This window comes from Phaseolus vulgaris, chromosome 9, assembly GCF_051622355.1.
Source record: "Phaseolus vulgaris cultivar YP4 chromosome 9, ASM5162235v1, whole genome shotgun sequence".
Classification (NCBI taxonomy): Eukaryota; Viridiplantae; Streptophyta; class Magnoliopsida; order Fabales; family Fabaceae; genus Phaseolus; species Phaseolus vulgaris.
Window position 1 is genome coordinate 4,032,736 of NC_143506.1, and position 17,214 is coordinate 4,049,949.

At 32.6% G+C, this 17,214-nt stretch overlaps 1 protein-coding gene across 2 annotated transcripts; it reads left to right on the forward strand.

The window, feature by feature from the left end:
- Positions 1-741: 741 nt before the first annotated feature.
- LOC137820454 (Plant regulator RWP-RK family protein) lies at positions 742-5,980 on the forward strand. Of its 2 annotated transcripts, none has more exons than XM_068624557.2 (4): positions 742-2,791; positions 3,233-3,280; positions 3,363-4,272; positions 4,933-5,980. In XM_068624557.2, exons 1-4 carry the CDS (start codon positions 1,874-1,876, stop codon positions 5,802-5,804), a joined length of 2,748 nt encoding a protein of 915 aa, XP_068480658.1. In that variant the 5' UTR covers positions 742-1,873; the 3' UTR covers positions 5,805-5,980. The 2 variants fall into 2 exon arrangements, with proteins under 2 accessions (XP_068480658.1, XP_068480659.1); XM_068624558.2 differs by having other exon boundaries at positions 787-2,791; positions 3,366-4,272.
- Positions 5,981-17,214: the final 11,234 nt, after the last annotated feature.

Genomic DNA, 17,214 nt, shown 5'->3' on the forward strand with positions numbered 1-17,214 from the left:
TTATTAGGATTTATATTACATTTGAAATAAAAGAGAAAAATGAAATTATTGATATATAATATTAACCAAGTTGGTATAAATTATAGAACTACATTGATTAATAAATGATATGTTGATATTTTGTAGAAAGTAGGAAGTGATGAAGAGTATTAATAAAAAAGTAATATAACGTGGCAGTGGTGAAATGGTAATAAAAAAATGTAATTAATGTTGATAATAGAGAAAAGTAAAACGTCAGTGTTTGTATATGCAGTGGTAGAACGAATAATATACGAAAGCAAGAGCAGAAGAGGAGTTGAGGTCATCTTCCCTAAAGTAAAGTCAAAAAACAAAACCCCACGGGTCCCATACGAGCGTGAGCCACAATTATTTATTTTCTAATTAGCATTTTAATAGATTTGTGGGGCTTTCTGACGAAACAATCAAAAGAAAAAAATGGAAAAGGAATCGCCAAATTGCAGAGATCGTGGCAAATGTGGGAAGAGCAACATCCACACTTCTTTTACCCACTCCCAAGGATTCTGATTCCACCAAATACACCTTATTTTAGTATCACAATGACAAAAAATAATGCTAATTGCATGAAAGCAGAGTGCTAGAATTTGCTCAAGAAAAATTGGGTTGACAAGTGTTTGATAATTCTATACAAACTTCCACTACCTGATTGGTAGACATTTACAAGCCTCTCTGCAAAATAGATTTTCTGGTATTAAACAGTTAAAATTGAATGAAATAATTTACATTATTGAAGGTTACTTCCTCTTCCCTAGAATTTATCTCAAGATTACTTTTTAGTTTGAGCATAGTTTGGTTGGGGTTGTGGTTTGACTTTACCGGGAGAACGAGAGTTCCAAAGCTAGAAAGAAAGAAGTGGGGTAGGAGTCTGCATCAGTATCTTCTCCCCCTTTGGTTGGAATCATCACCTTTGTGTGGCTCATTCTACTAACCTACTACTATACAAATGCTTGCTACTGCTACTTCTCCAAGACTAACCCTTTCCTTCTTCACTTCTGCTGGGGTGCCCTCCCACTCATTCATTTTCACCACTACCATCTTTTCTCTTTAAAAATTCTACTACTTTACTACCTGCTCTGTTCAACTTCCTTTTTTGGGTCTTTTTTTATTACTATTTTGGGGTTAGCAAGCAATAGCATGGGCTAGGGTGGGGGACATTATAGTAAACAGTTAACAGTGGAGTGTGCAAACTGCAAACAAGAAAATAAAAATAATAATAAATGAAAACGCAAGTTGGGTATCTTCAAGAATCTTTACATGTCCAGTTATTCAAATTCCCTTTCTCCTTCTCAGCTTTACTTCACCAAGTTTTGTTCTGCTGTTTTCCTCTTTGAACAAGCTTGGCTTTGTTCACAAGAGGTGGAATCTTGTTTATCATTTTCAGCAAAGTGTAGTGTTGTTGGGAGAGAATCTTTCCGAGCACTTGTACCGTTCTTATGGTCCAACTTCCTTCTTTTTCGCTCCCTCCTTTTTGATCATGGATTTCGACGGGGTATATATTCTATTTCTATGAGGGTGTAAAAAATTTGGATTGGTTCTGCAAAATCACCACTTCTGTTATTTTGACTCTGTTCAGATATCCAGTAGAAAAGAAAACATCATTGTTTGTCGTTCTATGTCTGATTCCTCCCATATTATTCGTTGGCAAGATAGATGTATAAACATATATGTGTAATCTGCTCTAACTGCCACTATCGACAACTTTGGGCAGAGGACAAGGTTTGAGGAGTGAAGACAGATATTATGCAATCCAATCCTGGATTGTTCACTTTTGACGAGACAAGAATTTTGAGATCTGTTTGAGAGGTGAGACTTGTGTTGTTCTGGGAGGAAGTTGTTTTTGTTGAAGCAGCCACCCATGATGAGAGATGGTGATGTGACATCATCATCTGCTACCATGATGGAAGCTTCACCACCTGATGGAACAACAACTTCAATGGATTTTGACTACATGGGTGAGCTTTTCTACGATGGGTGCTGGTTCGAAGCCTCTGTTGATGGATCTGACTTCTTGCTGCAAAGTCCTTCCTATTCCAATCCCCTCTTTGACCCTTCATTCTCCTGGCCTGCCTTGGAGACCAACCACAATGAATCCCAGGGTGCTGCTTTCGGGACACAAGAAGAAGGCCACAACAACAATGTTGTTGCTGCTCGTGGAGGTGGCGGTGGTGGTCAACAGTTTCAGCCTGAAACTATTTCAATTGAAGGAGCATCTGATGGGGTCAGAAGATGGAGGTTTGCACCCACACCTAGTCCAGCACCTGGACCTTCCATAATGGAGAAGCTGGTAAGGGCCCTCATGAGGATCAAAGACTACAATAGGAACAAAAATATGCTTATACAGATATGGGTGCCGGTTCATAGAGGGGGTAGGCCGATTCTCGCAGCTAATGATATTCTGTTCTCACTCGATTCAAGGTCTATGAACCTTGCAAAGTACCGCGAAATCTCTGTGAGGTATGAGTTTTCTGCTGAGGAGGGTGAGGTCAAGGAGTTGGTGCCAGCAGAGGAGGGTGACTCCAAGGAATTGGTGCTAGGATTGCCCGGTAGAGTGTTTAGGGACAAGGTTCCTGAGTGGACTCCTGATGTTAGATTCTTTAGGAGTGACGAGTACCCGCGACTTGACCATGCTCAAGAGTATGATGTGAGTGGGTCACTAGCGGTTCCAATCTTTGAGCAAGGGAGCAAGATGTGCTTGGGAGTTATTGAGGTCGTGATGACTACTCAGCAGATCAACTATGGTCCTGAACTTGAGAGTGTTTGCAAAGCACTTGAGGTTTTTCTTTCTCCTTTCCTATTTTCCATGAATTTTTCTGTTCTGTTGTTTTTAGAATATAGCAGTGTGTGGGTAAATATCCCTGGAAAAGTTGAACCAAGGTTTTGGAATTCTGAGATTTTATCTTAGGTTGCTTTGAACATACATTTGCTGATTCTCAAGGGATAAAAATACTCAACAAGTTTTCTCGGTATGTCCCTTTTGTCCCTGGTACCCCCAGGATTTTACAAAACATGGCATGGCCTTGTGTTGTGAACCCATATTTTCATGCTTATCTGATGTTTTCCACTTTTTACACTTGTGAGTTGTGATTGAATTGCTTTATTTTTACATATTTGAGTATAGATGCTTGTGGTTAACACGTAACATGCCCAATATATAAAACTCGTCAAAAGTCATTTACACCAGTTTGATGATTGGAGAAATGTCGTTAACCTGCAGGCTGTTGATCTTAGAAGCTCAAAACAATTAAGTATTCAGAATGTGAAGGTAAATGAAAAGCCAACTCAGGAAGGATTTTTAATGAACTTTAGTTTGCAATTCTCGTTGTGACAACTGTTTATTGTTTTAGCAGGCATGCAACAGGTCCTACGAAGCTGTACTACCTGAGATTCAACAGGTGTTGAGATCTGCATGTGAAATGCATAAATTACCTTTAGCTCAAACTTGGATTCCATGTGTTCAACAAGGCAAAGAGGGGTGCCGGCACTCTGAAGATAATTATCTATTTTGTATATCTCCTGCAGAGCATGCTTGCTATGTTGGTGATCCCAAAATCAGGTCTTTTCACGAGTCTTGCACCGAGCATCACTTGTTGAAGGGTGAAGGTGTTGCTGGGGGAGCTTTTATGACCAACCAACCATGTTTCTCAGATGACATAACTTCCTTAAGCAAGAAAGACTATCCACTGTCTCATCATGCGAGGTTGTTTGGATTGCGTGCTGCTGTTGCCATACGCCTCCGAAGCATCTACAACAGCACAGATGACTTTGTTTTAGAGTTCTTCTTGCCGGTTGATTGCAATGACAGTGAAGAGCAGAGAAAAATGCTTACATCATTGTCCATCATCATACAAAGGGTTTGTCGCAGCTTGCGGGTTATAAGTGATAAAGAATTGGTGGAAGCTAAGTTGTCAATTGATGAAGGGATATCCCTAGCAGATAGTGGATTTGATAGGACTGCAATTTGTGAGGAACTTCAACACAAAGGGACGGTTGCCTCGTTGGATACTGAAGAAAAATTAAGTGAAACAACTGGTAGAAAGTTCTCTGACCCAATGCGGCAACAAAAAAGTCCTATTTTAAAAGGAAACCTTGACTGTGTCAGGGAGAGTTCTACTTCTGTTGAGGGTAACTTATCAAGTGTGGGAATGAGTAAAATGGGAGACAGAAGACGGGCCAAAGCAGAGAAAACTATCACTTTGCAAGTTCTTAGACAATATTTTGCTGGAAGCCTAAAAGACGCTGCAAAGAATATCGGTGGTAAGTCTTGTACATCAGCATCTTTCTTTTACTGTTGGTGTGCAAACACTAGGTTCTGTTTGCCATGCAGATTGAACAGAATAGAACTGAAACGTTCTATACTATACTACTTTGTTCCATTCCACCCTTTCTAGTAGAACCAAGACAAACCACGTTTTCAACCTCATGCCTTGTACTGTTTTATTCTTAAAAAAGGCACCAAACATAGAATGAAACCTTATATCCCTGTTGTTTTCCGTTCTAAATCGGGAAGTAGCTCTTCTTACACAATACTATGGCATATTTATATTATTTTCTAGCTTCTTGGTAACTTTTCAATTACAAAACGCTTCTCTAAGTTTATAGGTACTCGCGAAGAAAGTAGCAAGGGAGCTTCTCTAAGGAAGCTAGCGTATATGTTGATTTTAATTTTTGACAGCAGTTTCATTCGTTTCACTTACTTCACATGTGCTTGATGAAAAGTTTATCTAAATTGGCTCTAAGTTTGACAGTTCTCTGACAGATTATGTTATATTAGTAATTTTTATTAGGTTTTCCTATATGGCAAAAAGAGAAAAAAGCTGCGATTACATTCATATATGGTAGTGATTTTGTGTGCATATATATTAGTAATCTCTTTCATTTCAACATAAGCATGCTTCATCTTTAAACATTTTGCAGTGTGTACTACAACCTTGAAAAGGATCTGCCGGCAACACGGGATAAAGCGTTGGCCATCCCGAAAGATAAAAAAGGTTGGTCACTCCTTACAGAAACTTCAACTTGTGATTGACTCGGTTCAAGGTGCCTCTGGGGCATTTCAAATCGATTCCTTCTATTCAAACTTCCCAGACCTAGCTTCTCCAAACTTATCAGGAACCACACTGTTCTCAACTTTCAATCAAACTGATAATCCAAACTCAATAAGCACGCAGCCAGATCCTGGTGCATTGAGTCCAGAAGGCACGTCAAAATCTCCCTCTTCATCCTGCGGTCAGAGTTCCATTTCCAGCCATTCCTACTCCAGCATGTCAGAGCTACAGCAGCTTCACACAACTAACATTGCCGGTAAGAAAGATTCCACCACGGCTGGTGAAGATTCTGCTGTTGTTGCGTTGAAGAGGATCAGAAGCGAAGCAGAGCTTAAAAGCCTGAATCAGGATAAAGCAAAGCTCTTGCCAAGATCACTAAGCCAGGAAACACTTGGTGAGCACCCAAAAAATCAGTATCAACGACCCTTGTTGAAAACAAGTAGCAAGGTGGATGCTCACAGAGTGAAAGTCACATATGGTGATGAGAAAACTCGGTTTCGGATGCCCAAGAACTGGGGCTATGAAGATCTTCTGCAGGAAATTGGTGGGAGATTTAACGTGAGTGACATGAAGAAGTTTGATGTGAAATACTTGGATGATGACTGTGAGTGGGTACTACTCACTTGTGATGCTGACTTAGAGGAATGCATTGATGTTTGTCAATCTTCTGAAAGTGGCACCATCAAACTAAGCCTACAAACTTCTACTCATAGTATGAGAAGTTCTTTAGAATTTAGATAACAGATTGATTGTAAATCATAAGATCCTTTTTCATGATGCATGTGAATCAGTCTTAGAAAGTACATAGTTCTTTTTTTTTGTGAATTGTTTTTTATTATTTTTGCAGAATGTAAGGATAAACTTCCTTGTGCTCTCTAATCAATAAGCAGATTCTGATATGTCATACTTAATTCTCATTGAGTTGTTCCAGTTAGAGTTGACTAATGGATTTATGTTTAAAGGAATGTCAAACACCAATCTAATGTTTTTTTTCTTTCTTTCTTTCTTTCATGTTTGATTCCATTGGAAAGTGGAAGAATGATAACAGACACACTAAAACAATGCTGAATTCTCGATTACACAATAGAAAATTGTGAATGTAGTTGTCGCAGTACTTGTTAAAGGGTATCGTACTTGTTGAGTTTTGGATTTGTTGTGATGAAATAATTGGAAGGCAAATAAAATTTTGATATTTTGGTGCCTAAATGGTCCTTTATTTAACCGAAACCTCATAGAGATTCGTCCAATGTTGAATCCAACGCAGCAATCATGTACTGTAGTTGTCGTTTCCATTATTTGTCTCCATCACATTTCCACTAAGATTGTCTATTATCTGTTATCATGCACTAACAACTTTCAGTTTAATAAAGTTGCAACAATGACATATGCATAAGATGTTCACAAATACCAACCAGGGTTAGTTTTCATGATTCAAAAATATAAGATATTAAATGGAACATTTTTTAAAAGTTTAATTTCATGACAAGAAAAAAATAAGAATGACTTATGTATACTTCAGCTGTGTGAATCTCTTCTAATTTTTCTAAGCGATTTTGATAAAATTAAAATACATGAAAAGAAAGAAAATAAATGAATAAGAATTACAATTCTAACAAATACCTTTTAAGACAATATATATATACAAAATTTGTTAAGTTATTTATTTAACGAGTACCTTTAAGAGATTTATTAGTCAAAGCAAAAGCATATAATTCATGTCAATCACCTTATATTTTCATTCGCGGTATTCATGAATGAATTGTATTAAATCGGTTTTGAGAGTAAAAATATTTAATCCGTTAATTTTTATTTTACCTTTTATCATTCGATTCCATAGATTTAAAATTAAATCAAATTTATTTTGTTTTGGATTCACTCTTAGTTTTTAAAGAAGAGTTATACATTTTAAAATAAATGATGAAATATACAAATTAATCATCAAATATAATATATCATGGACAACTCGTACACTTCAAATTATGAATTAGAAATAATTTTGCAATCTCTCAAAAGAACAAATATACAATAGTTTATATAGGTTTTTGAATATATGAACATGTAACTATATTCAAAATTTAGTGTAATTCGATATAAAAATAAAAAACTCCAAAAATGAAGTCACTCGTTTTGTTTTACTTAAGGCTCTTAATACTATAACATAACACGTTAAATAAGTGTAAAGTGAGAATTAATTAAATTAAAGTGTTCAATATGTCTAATCGTAGTGCTTCATTAAAGGTGACGTGCAAATGTTATATACGTTAAATATTTATTAATTTTTTATTTATGAATGCATATATCACTTACAAATTCGTAGTTGGTGACTACCGTACCAGTGCTGTCATGTCTCAATTGTTTTCTTATTTTATTAATGTAATATATATTTATGTTGTATTAGCGATTAAAGTCTACTCGTATTTTTTTTTCCGTCACAGGCTCAAGTGGAAAAGGATGATAAAAAACAAAGTATATACATTAACTGTATTATGAAAATATATATATAAAATAAAAAATAATATATCTAATTTTATATATCTTTTATTGTGTGTAATACAAAAGGTTATTATTTATTTTTATTTTAATTTTCACGAATGAATAAATTTTTTAAAACCTGTGGTCGTTGTGTTCTCATCTTCTCATTTTGTTTTGTTCTTTTCAATTTTTATTTAATCTTAATACCTTTGATTATATTATGATACACAAGTCAGTTTTTCAATTAATACAAAGAGCATATTATTACATTCAATTTTCCAATCTCTGACTTTTTATTAAATCCAGAAATGCTAAGTTTCTAAATTACTTGTTAATTTTATTTCACTCGGTTACTTATTTTCTTCTGTTAAGAAAAAAACGGTGTTTATATTTCTAATTTATTTTGCCTTTAGCTTTCAGACAATAACATCTACCAAAAGTCAAACTTATAGTATGGAAACAAAAACTTTTTAATTCTCTATTAAAGCTTTAGCCTGTATAAAATAACTTATTAAAGAGGGCAGATATTTGACACTGCAAACAAGAAATATACACACTCAACATCAAAAAACTTAATATTATTATTTTTAATTTAAAATTTTATTAAATTATTATAAGGGGTCGTCACACTAAAATAATGATAATTTTAATACACGGTTATTAAAAATTGTTATAATTATTTTGTAATACAATATTTTTTATAACTATCGTACTTTTTATTAAAAAAATGACGTTTATATTTTTATAGATAGATTATATTTTTTCTCTCGCCCACGTTTTCATTACCTCCGTAATTTTTTCGTAAATTCTAAAAATGAAAAGCTAAATTTATTTTCCAAATAAAATCTCTGAAAGCTTTGAATCCCTGTTTCTTTCTTTGAATTTTTCTTTGAACTCTCGCTTCTCTATTCCAATCTTTTTTTTTTGTCTCGGATATCGACTGCAAAGATCGACATTAGACGTCACAGTGGACCTCGGTGGTCCGGTCACATTAATGGGCCACGTAGGTGGACCCCAAACATAATAATGAGTTATTATTCATACAAAAGAAGGACTTAAGTCACGAGCGGGTTCATGCATGTGGTGTGTATAGTACGTTCAGGTCTAACACAAGTAAATAACCCTTTGAGGCGCTAAGGTTCGTTAGGGTTAGGGTTTCCAAGGGTAGACTGCATGCATGACACATGAATACTTAGGACACCCATAAAACAGATGGTCCTGCGGCGCTGGTACATGTGTTGGTACCCTGGCGGCCATACTGTTAAAGATTTTGCACTCCAGAAGAGGTAAGTCTTGTGTCGCGGCTGCGCTAAGCTTGTGCAACGCGTCACAGGATGTCTCACCAGTAACCCTAATTCTACTAAAGGAAATATCCTCGTGGGATAAGGAGTTGACCTATATACAACCTATATAAAAGGTGGTAAGAACCCCAGACAGAGGTACGTCGTTTCTAAGACTGAAAAACTGCTTTACATACTTTACTGTTTCTTAGCCCAGTACTAACTTAATCGTCGGAGTGCAAATGCAACCAACAGGTAGGGCTTAGGGCCCCCTCTGTTTCAACGGAGCCACTCTCAGCTACCCAAGGAAAGAGCGGAAACCACCAGGAGATAGGAGGAGCCACCATTTGCCTTTGAACTCAACGGCAGTTGAGTCAACCAGCGAGAACAATCACCCTTTTCTCCGCTGCATCCACCGACTACTACCATAGGTGTGATTCAATTTCTCATTCCACCAACATGCTCCATGATTCCTTCTTCGTATTATGCTTCTCACACTCCTAAACTCTTGTTTCACTGTTTTAGGGTTCTTATGGATGCGCACAACATAGAAAATTGTATTGCCAAATGTTGGACTGGTGTTTGTGGATCCTCCGTTTCTTGTGGGAAGCACACTAATTTAATCACCAGTTACATTTAATTTCGCATTTTCCCATTAATATACATAACTTTCAATTTCTTGATGTCAAACTTGGACATTCAATTTGGCAAAAGATAAAGCAAAAGACCAAATGTTGCAGGAAAAGAACATAAATCAATACAGTTATTGTATTTTTTTAATTGTTTTATTATTGAAAAAAGTCCTAGATAATGGAAAATTAGTCTAGATGGTACAACACTTTATTTCGATTCCCACAGTTTTATGATTGTGATTTGTATAACAATTGTTCAGTTAACAGTTCCTTTAAAACAATGTATTAAAAAATTACTACAACGTTGCAAAGAGGGAGAAGGTAGGAATCATCCGATGCATATGGTTCATGATCAAAATTTGAAGGAGTCTCGTAAATAAACATTCATGAAAAAGATAGGTAATAGTAGTTGTAATATGCTTCTGGATATTTCCCTATAAATAAAAAAAAATTCAATTTGCATTCATTGAACCATTGACTCTTGAATGTTCCTACCGTGTAAATCCAATACCAAGATCAAGAACTAGGAAGACAAACTAATCCTTACTTGATGTAAAATTTTTGTAAGAATCTCATTTTTTATTATTCATATTGTTTGCTTCTGATTTTTTTTTCTTAATTTGAGAGAGATTGTAATGACTTTGAGCTCTTGATATTGCGGTTTTTGTGGTGGTTTTGTGGAAGTTTCAATGGATTGTTGGTGGAACAAGGCTCTCCTAAGAGTTGTGGTAGCCTTGGAGGTGCATGAAGAGTAGGAGAGTGAGAGAGGTTCGGCCAACTCTCTTTGTAGGTGAAATGTTTGAAGATTAGAGACCTAAATCTTAAGAGATTTTAGGCAAGGGAGTAAGAATGACACATTTTGGCAACATTTCATTACTCAAATTAATCTTGTAAATACATGAGCCAAGCACCTCAATTTATAGTGTTTAGAGGGCTGGAAATTCTAAAGAAAGTGGAGGGAAATTGAAATGAATTCCTTCCCAAAAGTGGAGCCTAAATGAGCATATGGGGAGGGGTGTGTCTAGTTTGTATTCTCACCCCCTCCATGGGCTTCCTAGACCGGCCTAGGTAATTTTAAAGGTTTTTAGAAACTCTAATTTACCTAGGTTGGTGTTTTAAGTGCCAAAATTACTTCTAAGAAAAATTACAAATAAAGTTCCTATGCTAATTTTGGCAAAAAATTAAAATCTAATCTACACTAGAGTTTATGGCATTTAGAATGCGTCCTCTTGACCTCTCTTTGACTATAACTCTAGTGGTTGTCTCAATTTGACATTTTGGTGACCTTTCAATGGATTGGTGTCGGGGCTCTTCCATCAGATTGATGTTGCTCTCTCTCCTTTAATGTAAGACGGTTTTTAATTGTGAAAAAGTATATTTAATGTAGATTGATGTCTATTCAATTTCAAAAAAGGGAAGGAGTTGGTGGATAAGTACAGGGCCAAGGAGCTCATGAATACAATACTGGTACTTACATGTATTTTATTAGTTTTGTTGTAATTTTTGCGAATTAACTAGAAATTTTGATAGTTCACTTCATATTATTTCATTAGACAGTAGGGAGCTAAACTATTTGAAAATTTTCAATTACTTCATATATAAAACTAAAACCAATTGTAAAATTTAGCTCTTGATCTTGTAAAAAATTTCAAATTAGATTCCCGAATTTAGTTTATGACCAATAAAAAAGACAATCTATTATAGTTTTAAAATGTAGACACACAATTCTTTTACAAGGATCCAGTGACATTTTTTTAGTTTAGGGAAATAATAGAAAAAATCAAATAGTTTACAAAACTATTATTATCTTAAATTGAATGTTGATCAAAGAATAATTATTGAATAATATTATGGATGATATATTAGTTAATAAGGCCATCAGACTCTTTTAAAGATCAAATTTTAGTAAAACAATTTAGCACAAGTTCTTCATGGTTTTTCCTATTGTTTTCGTAGTACTTTTACCTACCAATTTTAGTTGTAATATCTTTCATTTGATCCACTATGCTATTCACCAGAGCCTTCATTGATATTCCTTTTACATACCCAAATCACTTAGATGAGTTTTGGCCATATATATCCTTGTCCAAGTTTAAGTTTTATTTTCTTGTATGTCTACCCCATCTGTTTCTTTACTTCACTCATTTTTGCTCTCATTTTGTACCAAGATGATCCGAAACGAGATACCAAAATTGCATAACTTCTGGTATTATGTGGTGAATATTAAACTCTAATTTTCTCACCAATCTTAACATATTAGTTCTGACTTTACTTGAGAATAAAGCATTTATAGATTTTTTAACACATTAAGGAGACATTACAATGTGGTAATTGAATATTGTACATTTTATCAGCTTTTGGAATTTCAAAGTCAGTTTAATATTAAGGTTTACAGCCAATCATATTAAAATTGGATTTTTAATGGATTTCTAACTTATGCTTTGTTGCTAAACAAAATTTAAAGATCTTATTTTATATTACACTTTAAGTTTAATTCAATCTCATAAAATCGGTTCATAAAGTTGAGGTTTACACCCACTTATATACAATATCTCTAGTCGACGTGGATATCCAACACTTTATTATCATTATGTGATTTTCTTGGCAATTTAATGAAACTACTGGAATTCATGGTGTAGTTGATGTTGCTTGGTTACGGGTAAATGAATATTAATTATTTTAGACTTGGTATAATAAATTGTAAAAATTGTTTATTATTTTATGAAGCTTTCAATTATTTTTGGACTAAGTAGTACTTTTTTATGAGGAACATGTTTGGATAACCTTCTTTATAAAACACTCATGAGTGATAAAAATACAAACTTAAGAAAAGTTAGATAAGTTAGATGAAAAAACTTTTGCAAATTAACTTGCATTTATGGTTATCCATTATTTTGAAATATATTTTATTTCAAATTATGTTTTATTTTTTTCAGGGATCACATGTTGGAAGTGGTGCTCCATCACCTAATCAAGTAATAAGATCAAGTGTTGGAAGCAAAACTTATTAAGGATGAACAATGTGTGTTTTAATTTTAAATTATGTATTAATTTTTGAATAATTATGTGTGTTTTAATTTTAAACTATGTATCAAATTTTGAACAATCATTTGTGTTTTAATTTTCAATACAATGAATGAATGCTTATAACTTTATATAGTATTTTATTTTTTTATTATGAAAACATATTATGTTTAGTTTAATTATGCAAACCAGATTATAAAAAAGTGGTGGCTAAATTCTATTTATTTATAATTAAAATTACGTCAGTTGAACCTAACATTATTTTTACAATTTTATTATAATACTGACAACTAAAAACGGCACATTATACCCTATATAATGATGTTGAAATCATTTTCAATTAATTAAATTTTTGTAGTTATGACTGACATTACTTACATATAAAAACTGTCGCCCTAAACAAAGTAAAGTGATAGGTGTTGCGACGGGTAGTGTAAGATCGTCATATTAAACTTTGTGGCGATTAGTTATATGACGGTTTGAGAAAATGTCACACACGTATATTGTGACATTTATAAACGACAGTTTATACGAAAATTATGTATACAACGTTTTTTAAATGTCAATTGAAAGCTTTTTTTAGTGTTATTAAATGACTTCAACACTTTGTTTAAATGGGTAATTGAAGTGTTGAAATGGATTTGAAGGGAGAAGTGAATTTGAAAGCTGAAAAAGAGCAGTTAGTAGTTATGTTTGGTAGACATTATTTATGATGATTTGCATGAAAAGAAAGGAGAGGAGGAGTTAAGAAGCATCTCCTCTAAATCTTGAAGATCAGTGTGGAAAGTTTGAGTTGAAAGGTTGATTTACATTTATGACCTTAGATAGTGATATTTTCATGTACATGAATAATTGAAGTTGGTGAATCCTAAAAATTGTATGTGGAAGGATGAGTATTAGTTCATAATCGATTATGAAAAATTGCTTAATTGATTATAAGTATATGATCGATTATCGATTATGCTTTAGAAAATTATTAAAAGTAACAAAGGCATGGACCTAGCTTTGTTGGATGTGGTTATGTTTATGAATTTCAATCACTAAAGATTGTTAGATGTAGTTGTAATTAATTAAGGTACGATTTATAATAAAGTAACATTGTTTTTATAATTAATTACAATTGATTTCTTAATCAATTAGGATGGAAACATAATTGATTATAGCCTATTATTTGTATTAACTAACGTGAATTTTATTTTAATGGGATTAGCCTATAGCTCATTTATTTAGTTTGAAAGAGAAACTTTCATTTCTATACTTATATTGAGCATGCTTATATTTATTCCTTGCATGTGCATTGTGAGTATACTAGTGTAACTAGAAGGCCCAAAATCTGAGTTTCTATTTTTATGATTCAATAATGTAATGTTTTCATAATTCTAACTTAAGATAAAGAGAGGAAAATTAATTTGTAAAGGATAATAATAAGCAACATGTCTAATCTGAGGCTAAATTTCACGGGAGTTGGTTAGTTGTAAAAAGTTGTAATTAAAATGTTATTTTTCTAATAGTGAAATACATGATAAATTAAGGAGAAAAACCACGATTAAAAAAAAGTTGCTTAGATAAATGTTTCAATAAATTTTGTTCACCTTTCCATAGAGTTTAGAACTTTTTATTTAATTACAAACATCAAACACAAATATATAAATAAAAAAGTTGCAGCTCATACTGTTCACACAGATAATGTGAATAGTATGTGCCCAAAAAAAACATTAGGTTTCTGTTTTATCTTGCATTGAAGGCGCTCTTGTCAGTTTGATGCAATTCATGCTAATTATTCGGTCTTGAAGGTTCCAGTTTCTGAAAACTATCACTATCAATCAAATAGGTTCTTCTCTAACTGCACAAAACCTCTCTCAATTACATGTCCCAGTCTAAGATATCAAAACTTTATCTTACATCTTTTTCCCATATACACCATTATATACAACATTTTTTAAAGCTGAGTTATTAAGAACAATAATAATGGCTTCACATTCACTTTTTTTCCCTCTCGTTTCTACTTTAGAACCCCTTTAGAATATTATATTCAACTAACAAAAATAAATATAAATAAAATTTTAAAATTAAATAATAATATTATTGGTTGTCAAAGTGTAAGTGTGAGAAAATAAGAATGTTAAAGTATCAACATTATTCATTAATTTAATCTTGGTTGTTAGACATAGAAGATCAAACATGTCCATTAACAAAAAAAAAATTAAGTTTTCAACATCTCTTAATTGTCAAACATTTTCAAGTCGCATGTCTTATACCTTAAAAAGCTTTAAGAAAATGTTTTGTTAACACCCTCTGTCCACTAAGACAGACTTGATGTCGCTTACATGACATTAGTTGATGATGTGGCAGTGGGGTTTATAGTAATTGTGATGGGAGTGATGTGGCACTGAGGACAATTTGAGTATACGAGGGAAAATGTGTAGTGTAATAGTGTTTCGAACAAAAGGAAAAACCAATGTCGTCGGAAGGAGAGAGAAAAAGGAGTAGAACAAACGTCGTAGAACCCGTAAACGTCTTTGTTGTGCCGTCGCTGCTTCTTGTTTCTTTCATTTATGAACTGTTCAACGTCAGTGGCTTTAGTTGAGGGTGAATCAGAAGCGTTGCCACGTTTGCAGCGTCAAATGTGTGTTATGTGCATGTCAATATATCGGGATCCAAAGCTTGATTACTTCCAAAAAAGAAATACACCTTCTTCTTTTACTTTAAGGTCTCAAATAATTCATTTAAAGAACACACTTGCGAACTTCATTTCGTGACTTTAACTCTTCTTTGGTGTGTTTGAAATATACCATCACCAATATCACTTTTAACTTGTAACTATTAGATATAACTACAACATCTCTATACTCTCATGAAAAATGAGAATTTCTTCTCTCTTTATTTATTTTCTACATGTAGTGATATCTCATGTGTCAAGTGTAGCACTTAGACTTATTGTCTCATGATTGCTTAGACTTCTTCCACCTTGTTTCTCTTTTCTTATTCTTTAAGAGTCAAGTTCATCCGGTTATGATCTATCTTAGACTCTAGAAATTTTTGAAGCTATTTAATTATAAGGTTTGAACCTTCTCAAAAGTAATTGTATATTTCTTCCTTAACAATAAAATGCTCAAACATTTTAGGCAACACGTTAAGAAGTAAAATTTTACATTCATCATCAAGATTCATTTCATTATCCTCACAATCATCGAAAACCTTGTTAAAGTTTGATAGTTGTCTCCATCAGTGTTCTTATTTTTATTATCTTAATTTTTATTAACAATGACTCGACTTTCATCCACATTGTTACAATAGTTTTGTAACTTCCCTGTAATATTTTCGACTTTATGATCATATTAATCCCATTCTTTGTTGATTAAGCACAACCTTATTGTATCAAGGTGTCAAGGTGTGACTTTTATCTTGTCCTTTATAATCCAAATTTTGTTGTCTCTAAATAACTTCCTAATATCAAACTTGGTAGCCATAATTCAATTCTTAATTTTTATGACATGACTATCTTTCATCTCTCCACAGATATGACATACAAGATAAACTCATTAAAAACATTAAGAGAAACTCAACGTTAAGGGAAACTCATTAAAAACATTGCACTATTTACTATCTATACATCACTAAACAGTACATTTAGTAAATGATAGACATAGACAATCTAATAGTTGACGTTCCTAAACTTTTCTTCAAATAATCTGATCTAAAGTCATTCTCACTTAAAAATGATGTTGAAATTAATTTTCTTCTGAGTCAAATGGCTTGCAATTCGAATTGAACTTCAAGTTTAACTAATGTAATAGATATATCAAATCAGAAATTAATTTTGAATGGTGAGATTGCTAATCAATCCTTAAATATAATAGACAAACTAAATAAGAAGTGTGAGAAAAATAAACTATAAACACAAATATATACTCAGATTTATTCATATTTTGAAAACCATTTTTTTTTAAATTACATTATGTCATAATATATAGGGTTCAGATATTTCTCTTAAATGGTGTGTCCGTATTAAACATATGTATCGGATACCGACACTCGTACGATACATATTGATGAAGTATCTAATTCAAAAAAATATTTGTTAAATTTCCAACAATTCTAACATGGTTCTAACATAATTTAAAAAAAAAAAAACATTAATTTTTTAAAAATTTAAATTTATTGTATGTATAATTTTTTATTAAGATTATAAAAATAAGGAACAAATTCTTTTGAATCTATGAAAAACATCTTTTTTTTCAAAAAAAAATTAAAACATATAATTCATAATTATATAATATATAATATTTAAAACATATTTATGCACATTTTAAAGTATTAATGTGTATTTGTGTCAGTGTTGGTGCTACATAACTCATATAATGAGAAATTTGTTTTTAAAATCACAACTTTTTAAGATAAAAATAAAATAAAATAATATATATATATATATATATATATATATATCCCTCATAGAACTATTCTTCTAAATATTATCTTAATAACTTTAATTAACATTTTGTATGTAAAAAATCTGAGACAAGAATTTTTCTTATTCCCATCATCACTGGAAACTTCAACATTATATCAAGCAAGAAGCTCAAGAAAGACATTAAAAACACCACACTTCAACACTGAACTGTGTATGAGTGGTGTTAACTTTGCAAATACTAGATTATAAAAAATTATAACTGTAAAGATTTAATTCAAAAAATTTAAACTAAAAATACTTCTAAGAAAAAAATACATATATAGACACTCAAC

Coding starts and splice junctions, on each gene's coding strand:
- LOC137820454 (XM_068624557.2), top strand. CDS start 1,874: ATGATGAGAGATGGTGATGTGACATCATCATCTGCTACCATGATGGAA. Junction 2,792..3,232: donor GTGTTTGCAAAGCACTTGAG/GTTTTTCTTTCT, acceptor GTTAACCTGCAG/GCTGTTGATCTTAGAAGCTC. Junction 3,281..3,362: donor TAAGTATTCAGAATGTGAAG/GTAAATGAAAAG, acceptor TTATTGTTTTAG/CAGGCATGCAACAGGTCCTA.